The sequence below is a fragment of the Hemitrygon akajei genome, chromosome 6 (genome assembly GCF_048418815.1).
Source record: "Hemitrygon akajei chromosome 6, sHemAka1.3, whole genome shotgun sequence".
Classification (NCBI taxonomy): Eukaryota; Metazoa; Chordata; class Chondrichthyes; order Myliobatiformes; family Dasyatidae; genus Hemitrygon; species Hemitrygon akajei.
In genome coordinates this window covers 34,404,944-34,422,450 of record NC_133129.1, presented here as the reverse complement: position 1 = coordinate 34,422,450, position 17,507 = coordinate 34,404,944, and the positions used below count along the sequence as shown (strand labels likewise).

The 17,507-nt window shown below is 42.2% G+C and overlaps 1 protein-coding gene across 13 annotated transcripts in view; it reads right to left on the bottom strand.

Annotated features, from left to right (window-relative positions):
• Positions 1 to 17,507, bottom strand: part of LOC140728939 (teneurin-3) — a 2,305,574-nt gene that overhangs the window by 532,043 nt on the left and 1,756,024 nt on the right. For all 13 annotated transcript variants that reach the window (XM_073048051.1, XM_073048055.1, XM_073048053.1 and 10 more), the window contains one exon: positions 5,123 to 5,404. In XM_073048051.1, coding sequence (XP_072904152.1) covers positions 5,123 to 5,404 — 282 coding nt within the window. The remainder of the gene's footprint in view (positions 1 to 5,122; positions 5,405 to 17,507) is intronic.

Genomic DNA, 17,507 nt, shown 5'->3' with positions numbered 1-17,507 from the left:
CATGTAACATCATGGTCCTGAAAACATTGTCTCATTTTTACTATGTACTGTACCAGCAGTTATGGTCGAAATGACAATAATAGTGACTTGACTACATTTGGCACAATCACAGATGATGACATTTTCTGCTATGACTCCTTAGGACTCTTGGGCTACCTTGTCTTGAGGGTTCCCATTGTTGGATTAATGAGGAAATTCTAATCACTCCACTATCACCAGAGGGCTGAAGTCCAACATCTTGATCTGCTTTCCCTAAGCACACTATCATTTGAGTCCTAGGCTTTGACCCCATAAATGCCCAACCCTCCTGATCTGATAACCCTACTATTTCTCCCACCCCACTATTTGCCTGCTTCAGACCCTGTGATTTACCTCTTATCAGAATTTAATACCTACCAGCCCCATCCCACCAGCTCTCAGAACCCCACAAAACTGCTGATCTAATCCACGTCGACTGCCGTTCCTGATGGCTCTGTTGCTGCCCCAGCCTTTCTTCACTCATTCTAAGAACTAGAATCTTAACAGAGATTTGTACCTTTCCAATGAACTGCAGTATAATTGTCTTCAAAAATTACAACTGCAAATTAGAAGTGGGGAGCAGGGACAAAAATCATTCTTCGAAGAATTTTAGGAAGAGCCTAGGATTTTGGCGTGCTGACCTTCATCATTGAGGGTTTTGAGTACAGTGAGGACATGGTACACATGGAGAAGACATTGGTGCGTTTGTACAACGTGCTGCTGAGGCCACACCTGGAGCACTGTGGTCAGTTTAAGGGTGCCTTGCTAAAGGAAAGATGTTACTAAACTGGAAAAAGTACAGAACATATTTACAACGATGTTGCCAACACTCAAGGGAGAGGTTGGACCTAGTAGGAATTTTCTGTTTGGAGCACAGGAGACCGAGCGCTAATCTTAGAGAGATGTATAAAATCATAAAGGCATAAATAAGGTGAACACATTCAGTCCTTCTCCCACGATTGGAGAATCAAGAACGAGAGGGCATAGGTTTGAGATGAGAGGGGAATGGTTTAAAAGGAATTTGAGGGGCAACTTTTTTATACAGAGGATAATAGATATGTGATATGAGCCATCAGAGAAAGTGGTTGAGGCAGGTACAATATCAGCTTTTAAAAGAAGGTTGGACAGGTACATGGATTGGAAAGGTCATGAGCCAAACACAGGCAAATGGGACAAGACGAGATGGGGCACCTTGGGTGGCAAGGATCAAAGTTCGTATGTGTCTCCATATACAACCCTGAGATTCATTTTCTTGCAGGCATACTCAACAAATCCACAGTAGAATCAATGAAAGACTGCACCAACTGGGTGTTAAGTGTGCAAATACAAGAAAAATATTACTAAATAAATAAGCAATAAATATCGAGAACATGAGATGAAGAGTCCTTGAACATGAGCCCATAGGTTGTAGAAGCATTTCAATGATGGGGCAAATGAAGCTGAGCGAAGTTATCCCCTTTGGTTCAAGAACCTGATAGTTGAGTGGTAATAATTGTTCCTGACCCTGATGGTGTGGGTGTCTGGAACCAGTTAGGCTGTAGGACCTGTTTACAGAGTTAGATCAGATTAATTTATTTATGAGGTGTGGATTAAAAGATACAGTGAAACGTGTTGTTTGTAATATCAAGCAACACAACAAAGGATGTGCTGAGGACAGCCCGCACGTGTCACCATACATTCCAGCACCAACGTAGCTGCATAATTAAATTACTTCCCTGGGAAACCTATCACTTAGACCCAGGTTGAGACTGTATAATGTTCTACTGCTGGCCAGGCTGAGTAGGCCCAGGGGTTAAAACTACTCTGGTCCCATGATCACTTCATTGATCGGACAATGGAGAAGGAGTCACTTTGCAACTGCTACTGGGATCAGCTCTGTCCTAGAAGATTTCTTCTGCCGCTGCAGAGCATTTTGAGACTGTATGCCGTTCAATATCACATCTGGGATAAGACAGCAGCCTCTGCACTTGCACAGCTTTAACAAGACAAGCAACCAAGCCCTGTTTAACCTTCTTCATGTATTATCAGGCTGCCAAGGAGATTGAATCAAATGATTAACTGCTGCACTGAACATAGTGTCTCACAAGTTTAGGGATCAATTGCTGGTTTTATAAAACTGCTCACGTGTAGGAGATACATTCCAGCTAGACTGTAAATGCTAGCTGGGCAGGGCTCCTGCAGTGTCCTTGTGCAGGTATGGCCACCTTATTCCACAGGGCCTTTAGCCTGTAGTCAGCTAGGCCTATGCTAACCAGCAACATTAAATCTTTTTTCTTCCGCTTATTCGTAAACAGAGTTGTTCTGATCCTGACTTGATTTTGAGAATAGAATTTCAATGAGTGAAGACATGCTTCACAAGGCACCTGGATGAATGCCAACAGCAGGAAAGAGGATTAACCTCCAACATAAGGTGTGGATATGGAGTGGATGTTTCCAATAGTGGGAGAGTCTAGGACCAGAGGGCACAGCTTCAAATTATAAGGACATCCCTTTACAGCACAGGTGAGGAGGAATGTTTTCAGCCAGAGGTCAGTGAATCTGTGGAATTAATTGCTACAGACAGCCTGTAGTTCAAATCATCGGGTATATTTAAAGCAGAAGTTGATAGGTTCAGAGGTAAGGGTGTCAAAGTTTATGGAGAGAAGGCAGGAGAATAGGATTGTAAGGGAAAATAAATCAGCCGTGATGGAATGGAGGAGCAGACTCGATGGGCCAAGTGGCTTAATTCTGCTCCTTTGTCTTACGGTCTTATGGTAAGAAGGTGCAGACAGTGGTGGACTCAACCCAATACATCACAGGCACATCCCCCCTCACCACTGGAGTATCCAGAGCAGGCAGTGTCACATGAAGTCAACTTTCATCGTCAAGCATCCCCTCCATGCAGGCCACGTCATCATCACACTGCTACCATTGGGCAGAAAGTACCAAAGCCTGCAGTCACACACCACTAGGTTCAAGAACAGCTACGTCCATTCAACCATTTTTCTCTTTTAATCAACTGGCACAACCTGAATCAAGAGTAGCACTATGACAATTCTGAGTACTTGGTATGAAGTTAGACTTCATTTTTTTGTAAAAATTGTGTATAATTTATGTTTAATTCATGATTTTCTTGTAAGTGCTGTTTATGTGCCTCTGATGTTAGAACACAGAACAGTACAGCATAGTACAGGCCATTTGGCCCACAATGTTGTGCCAACCTTTTAACCCACTCTAAGATCAGTCTAACCTTTCCCTCCTACATAACCCTCCATTTTTCTATCATCCACGTGCCTATTCTACGAGTTTCTTAAATGCTCCGAATGTATCTGCCTCTACCACCACCCCTGACAAGGCATTGCACACACCCACCACTCTCTGTGTAAAAAACTTACCTTTGACATACCTGTCACTTTCCTCCAATCACCTTAAAATTATACCCCCCATATTAGCCATTTCCACCCCGAGAAGAAGTTTCCAGCTATCCACTCAATCAATGCATCTTAACGTCTTTTATACTTCTTTCACGTGACCTCTCAAATGAGTTTTTTACTGCACCTGTGCATCCATGTACTCATGCATGTGACAGTAGACTTTGACCTATAAACCCCATTCTAGTCCGGCATGAACACAAAAGGGTGAAGAACATCCCATGCATTCATTTCTGTGATGCAGTGAAGGGGACCAGGCTTTGGCCTTGATCCGTTGCTGGTGAACCCCAACTCTGCCTCAGATGATGTGTTGTCTCCTTCCGTAGCCCACTCAGCTCTGCAGCTCAACTTGAGGAGCAGAGCTGGGCCCCAGAACCAGCAAACTCAAGCTTTTTGATTCCTGCACATAAACGCACTGATTTATAAACCAGATACCGAGCAGGGCTGTAAAAAGCTGTGGCAGTTCAGATATAGAAAAGCCTCCTCGACCACCAATCATACTGTTTACCCACGTTGGTGCAGTTACCTCACAACTACTTTGGATGAGCCTGCAGCATCACGCTAACATTCAAGGTTATTTACAGGTTGAAGGCACAAGACCTTTAAATCATTTTGGGTAAAACCATTTGCCTACAGGCTGTTCTAACAACACGATCTCCAATAGAGCCTGTACAATGGATTTCCAGTGCTTTAAGTACAAGTTCATTTCTTCAACACCTCACTTTAATTTTGTTTTTTTCAGCTAAAGTGAATTTTTGCCCTGATTTCCAGCCAACACTCCTCACTCTTCTACCAAATATTATTAAATGTCATCTCCGGCCATTTACTCATTCTCGAAAATATATGCAGTTTTGCCAAGATTACTTGACAAAGACTATACTAGGGCATCATTCATTTGTTGAAAGTCCAGGGATAATTTCTATTGGGAATACATAGGTGCCACAGCAGATATAAATCTTTCTTTCTTCTCCCCCGCCTCTCCCCTTCTTTAAAGCTGAACCGATCAAATGCTCATTAATCTCCCAACAGTTCCTGATTTCTCAGCCCAGACTGTCAGCAATATCATCAGAGAATTCAGAAGGCAAATTAATCATGGTTTAGACAATGCTTCATCTCAAAATGTATCCAAGACCAAGTTGGAAGTCCCTGGAATAATGCCGTTCATCTGATGCTACCTATTGATTTTTTTCCAAATATGGTGTTCAACATCTACAAAAAAATGTGAAAAAAGAATGTTTTCCTGTGAGAGTTCAGAAAGTAAAGGGGAGAGCAAAAGAAAGAGATACAGAAAATGAAGATAATAAAGGGGGGAGAAGAAGAGAGTGAGAGGGAGAAAGAACGAGAGAATGAAAGGAAGAGAGACAAAAAGACAGAGGGAGAGAGAAAAAGAGAAAGGGAGATGAAGAGTGATGGAAAGAGAAAACCAAAGAACAAGAGAAAGAAAAAGAAGCAGAAAGAGGGAACAAAGAGGGAGAGAGAAACAGAGGAAGTGAGGGAGAAAGGGAGATGAAGGAAAAGATAAAGGGAGGAAGGAGAGAGAAGAAATAGAGCAGAGAGAGACAGACAGACAGACAGAGAGAGAGACAGAGCGTGAGAGAGAGAGAGAGAGTGAGAGACAGAGAGAGAGAGACAGGATCAGAGAGAAGAGAGGAGTTACTCCCAAGTAACAATGACAAAGGATTCTCTGAACTCACCATTCTCACTGTCTGACTTGTTGTTCTCATGCTCAGTGTCAGTCAGCGTGAGTGCCGAGTTGGAACGACTGGACAGACAGGAGCTGCGCCCGGATTTGACTCCCCGGCCCCACAGCCTCATGGCATGCTCAGGGGACATCACTCCTTCATTTTCTGTGTCAGCATCCGAGCCTGCATTCACGGAGTACCCTCGGTGGGGGAGACCCATCTCTGAGCAGAACGCCAGCCCTCTTCGAGTGGTGGGCTCACAGATTCCCAATTCCCTCAAGGAGAAGTTTGCCCCTGTTTTGAGAATATTAGTGGAAGTAAGCTTTGTTTCTTATTCCCTTCTTAAACATATTTTTTATAAAACAAGCTAAAGCAAATAACCACGCACGTGTTCACACACATACAGAGGTTTACAATTCATTCAGGTGTCAAGGAGAGGTGACTTGTTAAGCTGATGGTGTGAGGTGGTCAAGTCGTTTTCTTTTGTTTGCTGAATTCCAGCATTTCTGCCCCACTTAATCATTTCAAGCCTCTGTCAGTAACATTCAGGCGTCAGAGAAAAACAAACAGGCAGGTATGGAAAGAAATGGGGGGCTGGGAAAATGTTTTCAAAGCACTGAGGGACAAAGAAGGAAGGGTTAGAAAGCCATGGAATGTGAGAAAACTGATAGTAGGCCTTTGTCTCTGCTCCTCTGAGCTTGACCACCAAAACAATGGTCCAATGCTCACCCGGACTACAGAAGTGATAACACCTGCCATAAAAGAGTAGTGCAGAAGCTGGCCTTCCTACTGTTAGCATTTTAAAGAGTGATTGTTCTCATCGTGTTCCAGACCATTGCAGTGCTGAGCACAAAGCTTTGGCTTTCCTTTTGGAATTTCACACCTCCTTAAAATATCTCCTTCCCTCTGATCCCTCTCCTACAGCCTGCTCTTCTAGCTTTTCAGCCAAGTCGTTTCAATACCTGACAAACTCATAGAATTATCCCCGGTACAGTAGCTATTAAAGGCTCGATTAGAAGAGTCAATTCTATAGGTCAGTTGTTGAGAGCGCCCTCTTCTTTGTGGTGGCGTGTTGGGGAGGAAGCATTAAGAAGAAGGACGCCTCACGTCTTAATAAGCTGATAAGGAAGGCGGGCTCTGTCGTGGGCAAAGTACTGGAGAGTTTAACATCGGTAGCTGAGCGAAGGGCGCTGAGTAGGCTACGGTCAATTATGGAAAACCCTGAACATCCTCTACATAGCACCATCCAGAGACAGAGAAGCAGTTTCAGCGACAGGTTACTGTCGATGCAATGCTCCTCAGACAGGATGAAGAGGTCAATACTCCCCAATGCCATTAGGCTTTACAATTCAACTGCCAGGACTTAAGAACTTTTTAAAGCTATTATTAATGCTTTTTGAGCTAGTGATTTAGATGCATATCATATTATTACTGAGTTAAGTATTGTATTGTATGTAATGAGTTTTTGCTACAACAAGTGTATGGGACATTGGAAAAAAATGCTGAATTTCCCCATGGGGATGAATAAAGTATCTATCTATCTATCTATCTATCTATCTATCTATCTTGCTCAATAGCACAAGGTGCCTAAGGTATCCATTATTTCTATTTCTGGCCTGAAGAGCCCCAATTTTTATCTCTCTGCAATTGGAGGCAACAGTTTAGTTTTGCCTGCATTGCCCTGAGTGCTGGTAGAGCCCACCCAACTCATGACCTCCTGTTTCAGCTGCCATTTGTCAGGAGGCACAGGAAGCTTAAGACTTCACCAGGTTCAAAAACAGCTACATTTCTGCAATCATCAGGTCCTTGCACAACACTAATCGTACTTTAGCAATGGATCACCACAGACACCTCCTGCACTGCTATCGACATGTCTCTGACGGTGTTTGTACACTCTGCTATAACTCATATACAATTGAAGTATGCTTATTCTTAACTATTGAGCACATCTTCATAAAATGCTGTTGTAGAAAAGGAGCATCCATCATCAAAGATCCCCACCACCCTGGCCATGCTCTTTTCTACCTGCTGCCATCAGGTAGAAGGTATGCATGACTCAGGATTCGTACCACCAGGTTCAGGAACAGTTACTACCCTTCAAACATGAAGCTCAAGAACAAATGTGGATAACTACACTCACTTGTCCATCCATTGAGATGTTCTCACAACCAGTGATCTCACTTAAAGGACTCCTTATCTTGTTATTTCATGTCCTCATTATTTATTGCTATTTATTTATATTTGCATTTGCACAATTTGTTGTCTTCTGGTTGATCTTTCGTTAATCCTGTTATAGTTACGATTCTATAGATTTGCTGAGTATGCCCACAAAAAATGAATCTCAGGCTTGTACGTGGTGACATATATGTGCTCTGATAAAATTTGCTTTGAGCTTTGAACTTTGAACTCTGTGTGCCTGTGCTGTTGCTGCAAGTTTTTTTTACTGTATCTGTACCTTACAGTATGTAAGCATATGGCAATAATTTTGACTTAACTTGCCTTGCTCACCTCCTTTAAGACACTCCAGAGAACCTTTAACAGTGTTTAACAGACTGGTTTCTGGATAACAGGACTGGTGCACGAAGAGAAATTGTGTCAACTGGGCTTAATTTCACGAGACTTTGGAAGAGAGAAGGGATCTCATAGAAACCTGGAAGGTTCCAGAAGGAGTGGATTGATTAGATGCAGGATGGATGTTCTGGATCTAAGTATAAGGGATAAAGCCCAGCGGAACTGAGATGAGGAGAGATTTCTTCTTCAAGAAAGTGTTAGACCTAGAGAATTATCTCCTTCAGAAAGCACTTGAAGTTAGAATCATTAAAAAATTTCGAGAAGTAGTGGTTTGTGTTCTTAGGACTAGAGAAATCAAGAGATGTGGAGAGGAAACTGGAAAATAATATTGAATTTGGCCAATCAGCCACAATCATACTGAATTGCAAATGGCCGCCTTCTGCTCCTATTTTAATTATTTGTAACCTTGTGATGCACCATCAATAACTCTTGGAGACATGAGGCGAGATATAGGCTTTATTGGCTGGAAGAAAGAACAAGCAGCAAGTGACCACCACACTGCATCCTGGAGACTGAGACCGGGGCGGTGACTCCAATCGCCTTTATACCGGGGTCAGTGGGAGGAGCCACAGGAGCAGTCAGCGGGGGGGCGTGTCCAGACAGGTATATGTAGTTTACCACAGCTTGGTCAAGATTTTTTTTAACCACCTGTCCTAATATTTCCTTCTCTGCATCCTCAGTGTAGTATCTGAGGACTCATTGCTCACCACTAGATGAAACAGGCTATAGAACGATGTTATTGTTGTGTGGAGGCACTCACAGGACAAATCTTAGGGCCCTGGTAAATATTGCAAACTTGGTGAGCGCCCTGGCTTTGAGGTGAGGTGCACTGGGCAGTCAACAGAGGTGGCATAGGGCAGAGGTATTTGGATATTTTGTCTTGATTTGGAGCAGGACTTCATCTGCTCATTCCAATGTGTAGCAGACAGCTGTAAAATCAGCTCAAGCAAGGTGATCGTATTATGGGGAAGTCACAGGAAATGAAACATTTTTGGAGAAGAAAAATTTCAATTCCCCCTTAATGGCATAGAAGATCCCATCAGCATTAAGGCTGACTAATCACAATGCAATCAAATCAGGCTTCTCAGATACCATGCAGAATAATTTTTCAGAGCTAGATTCACCAATTTTTTAAAAAACCTCTGCATGTAGATTAAACTGACTTGATTCTAACTGAACTATTACATTCCGTGATGAAGTTACAATTGGAGTTTACCAAAATGACCTCTGAATAGTGGCACAACCCAAATACAAATTTATGACTTGGCACTCTTTGGATTTTTATAGTGACCTTTTCTACTGCAACTTGATAAGAGGCACAGAATTATATTTACAGAGTAGGAGAACATTGTAATGCGGTTGATGAACCACGTTTTCCTTCTAATCTATTTCATCCAATTCTGACAACATATATATTTCTTTCCTTTTCTTTCCTTCTTCCCTGCATGCATTCGTCCAGTTTTCCTTTAAGCAAGACATCATCACAACAGTCTGCTGCAATACTGGATAAATCTATAAAATCTTCTGCCATTATTTCTTTAAATAGTAAGGGTTAACACCCAATTCTCAAAGCCAGTAGTCAAACCCTCAACCACCAAAATAATTTGTCTAGACATTATCGCTTTGCACTTTGTGAGAACTCGAGAAAGTTGTCTCCACTATGTTTACTAGTAGTAGTGGTAGTGTGATCACTCATGACGAACATGGTGTTTCCCTAAGGGGTTATCCCCTTAACAGAGAATGCCTGTGCGTGACTTTATTTAATGTGGGGAGCCTGACATATGGGCAGCCGATACACAGTTGTTGACGGATCAAGGTCCAGTGCCATGGAGTGCAAGACGAATGGAGACCTTTCACTGTTGCAGCCTTCCTCTGCTCTCAATGCCGTTGTGATGTGTCATCATCTTCTGCCAGTTCTACCATTGAGATTTGATTGGATCGCTCCGTGTCTGGAGCCTCCCTCTTGACCGTAGTAGAGCTAAACTCCAGATGGGATTGCTCTAGGAACTAACAAGCCTCTCCACTGCTATAAGGCTATAAAGTGATGTTTACTACGTAACTGATCTTCAGAAGTACACTGGCACTGGTTAACAAAAGTGCTGTATAAATACAAAGTTCCATTCATTGTTTCTAAATCATCTGAGGAACCAGCCTCCGTGGGAGTGAATTCCATAGTCACTATTGCTACCGTTCTGTGGGTATAGACAGGATACTGCAGTCGCCAGAATCTGGAGCAACATCTGTGGAACAAAATAAACCCCAGGGGTTAAGGGTCAAAACCCCGCAAGTTTTATTATTTCAGAATGATTTTGCGTATTACGGGTTGCCATGTGATTTTGAAGATTATTCTGAAATATGCTGCTCCACATGAATCACCAGTCTAATGCCTTTCTCTGTTGCTTTTGCACAATGCAGTCTCTAAAATGGCATACTGTGCCAGAGGCTTTGAACAAGCTTAGTACTACTTCCTGCTCATTGAAGTTCATAACATAAAGGCAAGGAGATTCCATGGGCCTTTTACTTAATCATTGACTTCCATTGCTTAATTTTAGTAATCTGCCTATCTGATTGTAAAGTTCTTTTACTTTAGTTGAAAACTTACTTCCTTTGTCTCTGGGTTTAGTTTCTTCTTTAACAGGCAGATGTATCTATTAGCCCTTAGTTGTCTTCAGGGGAAGAACAGGTCATTCATTCCATGTCTCCTGTGATGTGTGTCTGGCTCTGACAGAATGTGCTGGACATTTTGATGTGAGCATCTCTGTGTCTCTGTCACGATGTGCCTGAGGGTCTCTAACAGTGCATACAAGCTATGACAGAATACTGAATACCCTGAAGGTGTGTGGCCAAAGCCACAGCTTTGATTTACACGCGGTCCCTGGGAATCTTGTTCCCTATTTGACAATGGGTGTGCAAGTCCCTGGTACATACTCCTGACCCTCTGATGACATGACTCGAGACAGTACGTATTGAAAATTTCTGAGCTCACTGGTCTGGCCTCAACGTGTAATTATTAAATAGATAAATTAAATCAGTAGTGCAAAAAAAAAGGGTAATTAAAAAAGTAGTGGGGTAGTGTTCATTCCAATTTCTGAATTCACAAGTTTTCATTTTCTCTCAATTATTATGCATTGCATTGTACTACTGCTGCAAAGTTAACAAACTTCACAACATATACTGGCGATATTAAACCTAATTCTGATTCTGATTAAGAATAATATATAGTTAGGATTCTTCACCTGATGAATCAAAACTCTAATAGAGTCCTTGTCTTTCTTGGGAGTGAGTACACATAGATTTTACTGATGTTCCACAACAGGCAGCATCATGAGCACTGAGACAGAGAAGGAGATGGATGGCAGTGTTAGAAATAACTTAAACTACATCATTCTCTCATTCGGGCACAGAAACAACCCTCCACTGAATCGCATTCCAGCAGGAACTTGGCTGGCTTAATGTTACCTCTGCCTGTTAATTGGTTCATTGCCCTGGTCATATCACCCTACACCACTTAGCATTATCTGGAGCTTGAATGTTAAATGGGGTCTGACAGTGAGTCTCATAAATTATGAAAATCAACTGCTATAATTAACGGCAAATCAAACATCAGCTGTCACAGATTTCCAGAACAGGAATACCTTAACTGATTACTTGGGAGGCCTAATGAAGTGAAACAAATAGAAAACACTCAAATATCAGTCTCCAGTGCAATGTCACACTTCCAACAATGACACTGCCCAGCTCAGTGGGACTTTTAACTGGGATGTTATTTTTCCTGGGGATTTGCTGCAGTTCTGCAACATTTGCAATGCTAAATCACTCTTGTCTCCAGTTCATTTTAAAAGCCTTTAAAACTTTGAAACATCTTTTTGTCAAGAAAGGAATTGCATCTCTTTTTTTAAACTCAGCTCTTCCCTCCTGAATTGTTGATTTGTCATTTTAATTGTTTTGACTTTTGTGGTCCTCCTTCCAAACCACCTCTGTCCCACATTCTGCAACGCTCTCACTAATCCTCTCTGCCATTCTTTTCTTAAGTAGACTGCTTATCTTTTAGCCACCTGTCCTAATACTGCCTTAAGAGGCCTGGTGTTAGCTCCTTCTGATAATGCTTTTGTAAAGCACCTTGAGACAATACACTGTTTGTATTATGTTCTAATACATTACCAGTGGAATCGAAGTAAATATTGACCCACTCTGCATTCTACCATCAGCTGAGTATCTCACACTCATGATTTGTAACATAAATATGAAACTCAAAAACAAAGAGCGATCATTGAGGGTGTAGGGAGAGGAGCAATGCCCAACTGAGATACAGCTTGGTCTTCTCATTAGAAGCTTACTGTACCCACAATGGTCACCATCTTTACTTCATTACGATACTGGTCATATTACATCTTGGGGATGGCCTCAAAATAAATGGATGCCCCTTTAAAACTGAGATGAAGGTGAATGTCTTCAGCAAGAGGGCAATGGAGGCCAAGTCACTGAATCAGACTCAGGTTTAATATCACTGGTATATATCAAGAAAGTTGTTAACTTTGCTGCAGCAGTACAATACGTATGTAAGTGAGTGAGTGAGTGAGTGTGTGTGTGTGTGTGTGTGTGTGTTAAATTAAATAGGAATTTAAAAATATACTGAAGTAGTATTCATGGATTCAATGTCCATTCATTAATCGGATGGCAGAGGCGAAGAATCTGTTCCTTCCGGCTTCTGTTCCTCTTTCTTGAGGGTATCTAAGGCAGGGTTTGATAGGTTTTTGATTGTTAAAGGGGTTAAGAGTAATGGGGAAAACGTGGGAAAATAGATTTGAAAAAAATAGCCATGATTGAATAGTAGAGCAGATTCATGGCTGAATGGTGTAATTCTACTCCTGCATCTTGCGATCTTATGGAATGTCCCATGCTTGTGAATCACAATCATGACTTTTGCTCCTTTCTTTAGTCTTAGAGACATCAACATTAATGCAGGACAACATTCCCCCAGCCCCTATTGAGCCTGTGACCAAGGTCAACTAATCCGGCAATTAAACTTCATGAAGCATCTTAACTTTTGAAACCTACACATCCCCACATCAATAGAAATTGATTTTCTGTCAAAAGAAGTCCCTATAGAAAGTCCCTGGGAAAAATTATGCTTCTGCCTGGTCTTATGCAGGCCAGTCGCCTGGGTAATGCTGATTGTCTTGGTACTTCGGGACTGAAAGAAGGAAATTCTCTTGATCCTTCATGACAACACCCAATCTAAATATTAACAGTAACTATCGCCTTTTTTGGAAGGTCATATTTGCTAACCCCAGCACCAGTGGTGAAGGCTGCTGAGGTAAGGCCAAGGGAGGTGTTGTAGCATCGAAAGAATGGCTTTGAATTGGTGGACTAGACCATATTTATTTAGAGATTCATCTTTAGATCTGGATGAATATTCCACAGTTGTCACTAGCTTTATCAAGACCTCTGTGGATATGTGTGCGCCTTCAATAACATACTGGACATACCCAAAGCAGAAACTGTGAATGAACCAGGACATTCACAGTCTGTTCAGAGCTAGATCTGCGGCATTCAAGACTGGTGATGCAGGACTCCGCAAGAGGTTCAGGTTCGACTTACGGAAAGCTATCATTAGACCAAAACAGCAATTCCAAGTGAAGTTAGAGATGCAATCGGATGCATATCAAATGTAGCAGGATTTACGTTCCATTCATTTCTATAAGGTGAAACCTAACATTTTAAATGGCTTGATGCTTCACTGCTAGATGAGCTCAATGCCTTTTATGCACACTTTGAAAGGAAAAATAAATATACTTGTGCAAATCCCTGCAACGTCTGGTGACCCTGTGATATGTCACAGAGGTGATGTCAGAACATCTTTCAAGAGGGTGAACATTCGCAAGGCACCAGGCCCTGATGGTGTACGTGGCAGGACACTGAAAATCTGTGCCAACCAACCTCTCACGGCTGCAGTCAGAGTTTCCCAACTGCTTCAAAAGGGCATCAATCATACCAGTGCCCAGGGAGAGCAGAGCGACCTGCCTCAATGTCTGTCTCCCAGCAGCATCCACATCTACTGTGACAAAGAGCTCTGACAGGTTGGTCATGGGTAGAATAACTCCTGCCTGAACAAAGGGCTGAAACCACTGCAATTTTTATCACTACCAAATAACAGGTCCATAACAGATCACTGGCTCACTGGCTCGCCATTCAGCCAGGACAACAGCAATACCTATGATAGGCTGTTGTTCATTGATTATAGATTGGTGTTCAACACTATCATCCTCTCAATACTAATCAACAAGCATCAAAACCCAGGCCCTTGTACTTCCCCCTGTAACTGGATCCTTGACTTCTTCATCAGGAGACCACAGTCAGTTCAAATTGGAAGTGACATCTCCTCCTCACTGACCGTCAACATAGGTGCACCTCAAAGATGCATGCTTAGCCCATTGCTCTTCTCTCTCTACACTCACAACAATGTGGTGGAGCACAGCTCAAACACCATCTATAAACTTGCCGATGACACAGCAGTTTTTGGCAGAATTTTGCTGTGGATGAGGAGGCATATGGGAGTGAGTTAGTTGAGCGGTGTCACGTCAATAACCATGCACTCATTGTCAGCAGGGCCAAAGAATTGATTGTGGACTTCAGGAAGAGGAAGTTGGGAGAACGTACCCCAATCCTCATCGAGGGGTCAGCAGTTGAAAGGGTAAATAGTTTCAAGTTCCTGGGCATCAAGATCTCAGAGGATTTATCCTGGGCACAACATATGGATGCAGTCATGGAGAAATCTCACTTGATTAGGCTTCTCATGTGTATCCATCAAAAAACTCTAGTAAATATGTACAGATGTACGATTAAGAGCATTCTGACTGGCTGCATCACTGTCTGGAAAGGAGGCTCCGATGTATGGGATTGAAGGAGGCTTGTCGACTCAGCCAATTCCATCATGGCCACTAGCATCCCCACCATTAAAGACAACTTCAAAAGGTGGTGCTTCAAGAAGGGAGCATTCATATCGAAGGATCCTCACCATCTAGGAGATACTCTCTTCTCACGACTGCCATCAGAAAGGAGGTTCAGGAGACCCCTCCACCATCAGATTTCTGAATGGTCCATGAGATCATGAACACTATCTCTCTATTTTGCTCTCTTTTTGTACTGTTTATTTGATTCTGCATTTCTTATTCTAACTTACAGTAATTGTTTATGTATCACACTGAACCGCTGCTGAAAAACACCAAATCTGACCACATATTATCTAGGCGTTGCTGGCAGGGTTGACCTTGTCCATCTCTAATTAATCTTCAGTGGTGTGCAAGGTGGGATTTAAACTATTGTCACCAGATCATTCATCAAGGCAGCTGGGCTGCTAACCCGGTCTTACAACTGAGTGCCATGGTGGTTAGCGTGAATCTATTTTCAGCTCAGGGCGTTCCGGAGTTTGGAGTTTAATTCCGGTGCTGTTCTGTAAGGAGTCGCTGTACGTCCTCCCTGTGGAATGTCTAGGTTTTCCTGGGTCCTCCAGTTTCCTCCCACAATCCAAAGACATATAGGGTAGGTTAACTGGCAACTGTAAATTGTCCTGTGATTACGTTAGGGTTAATCGGGTGCGTCAGGTTTGCTGGGATGGCACGGTTCAAAGAGGCGAAAGGGCCTATTCAGCGGTGTATTGCTAAATAAATAAATAGTAAACTGTACCCGATGAGTTGGTACCACTAAGGGTACAGTAGGTTATCAGAAGTGCTGTCCTTCTGGATGGTACAGTAAACTACCAACCCATCTGGAATTAATATACAACTCTGCTGGTCAGGCAATTTGCATGGGTGCAAAAGGTGTAAGCTGACATTTAGCGTCAAAATGCTGTATCAGGACCGCAAGGGAAGAAGATGGCACAACCAACTTCAGGAACAGTTGTTACCCCTCAATCATCAGGCACCTGAACCAAAGGGGATAATTTCACTCAACTTCACTTGCCTCATCATTGAACTGTTCCCACAACCGATGGGTTCTCTTTCAAGGACTCTCCAGCACACGTTCTCAATATTTATTGCTTATTTATTTATTATTTTTATTATTACTTTCTTTCTAAATTTGCTCAGTCTGTTGTCTTTTACACACAGGTTGAATGCCCAAGCTGGCGTGGTCTTTCATTGCTTCTATTATGGATATTATTCTATTATATTATAGATTTATTGTGTGTGCCCACAAGAAAATGAATCTCACAGTTGCACACGTACTTTGATAGTGAACTTACTTATTTTACTTTGAACTATTTTATATACAGCACTACGAAAGGATTTGAGATTTGGGAGGCTGGATGGGATTGAGGCTTTACAAGGAACCAGATGGGAGGGGTATGACAGGCAGATTGAACCAGATGAGGGTTTGGGGTTTGAACCAGTTGAACAAAGGGAGAACAAAACTAGGTGGAAATTAAATAAAATACTTCCAACATCACAGCTCTAACTGTACTTGATGGCTGTATTTAATGGACCTCCTGATATTGTAAAAGGTGCCACATGCATGTGCCATGCTGAATAGCCCTCTGAAACATGGACAACGTCTCAAATCACATGTTGAAAGTATTTAATCCAATTTCTGCATAGAAAGATCTCATAGACAGAAATAAATCAGAGCCAGTAACTTGCTTTGATGATATTGTTAAGTTATAGAGACCTTGAAACAGTGTGTCTATAATGGAATCAGGTCAGCTCACATCAACAGCAAACTGATTCCACGACCTGAAGACATCCTTTCAAAGACTCTACAACTCACATTCTCAGATTTATTTTTTATTACTATTTGCAAGATTTGTCTTCCTTTGCACGTTGGATGTTTGTCAGTCTTGGTTAAGTATAAGTTTTCGTAAGTTCTATTGTATTTCTTTATTTTCCTGTAACAAAAAGAATCGCAAATAGCATATGGTGACATATACATATTTGTATATTTTTGTCAGAATTTGTGACTTTTAATACTGGTTTTGGGATCAATACCAGGGAGGCTCATTGAAATGACCTGTTGGGATATTTTACTTTTAGATGAGGTCAATGGTCAAAAATTTCAAGCACTCGCTTGACTGCAGTATCAGCTTAGATTCTGCACTGAAGTGACATGGTGTTTCCCGGACGGACACGCCCGAGGCATGCTCAAATCCCAGGCTGTCAGCTGGTGAATTTAAATTCTGGTAATTATATAAATGTGGAATTAAAAAGCTGGTATCAGTGATGGTATGATAATACTGCTGCTGCTTCTGCGTCAAACACAGTGTGAGCCTCTACCAGAAATCCATGCCCAAACGGTTCCACTGTGTCACAAGTTGCAAGAACTGAATGAGACAGAAAATCCATCCACCGGCTCCTGTGACCAGGCCGACAGGCAACATTGCTTTAATTTTGATTCCATAGAATTCCTCTAGGCCTCAAAGGGTTAACGGGCTGACAGCAAGAAGAACAAATTGCCTGCTTGGTTACTCACATTGTACAAGGGAATTGGAAAATCTTTAAAACTAACAGTCAAATCAATGGCAGCTTTGAGCATTCCCTCTTGTTCGAGCTGCCTGTTTTACCATGCCCTGCAGCTTTGTGAGGTTGGGCAAAGGTTGGCAAGGGGGGCAACTGCAGACACAAAATCTCCTGGGACACTGTGCAAAATAACTTCAAGGAAATCCATCTGGTCCCACACAATTAACAGAAAAATAATTGACTTTGTAAGAAAATGCAGCCCCTGCTCATTGTAGGAAACAAGACTTCTTGTTCAGTCTGTGCAGGCTCCAGCTTTGGGGTGGTGTAACATTTCAACAGGTTTGTATCCCATTAAGTGTGAAACCGCATCAGTTTTT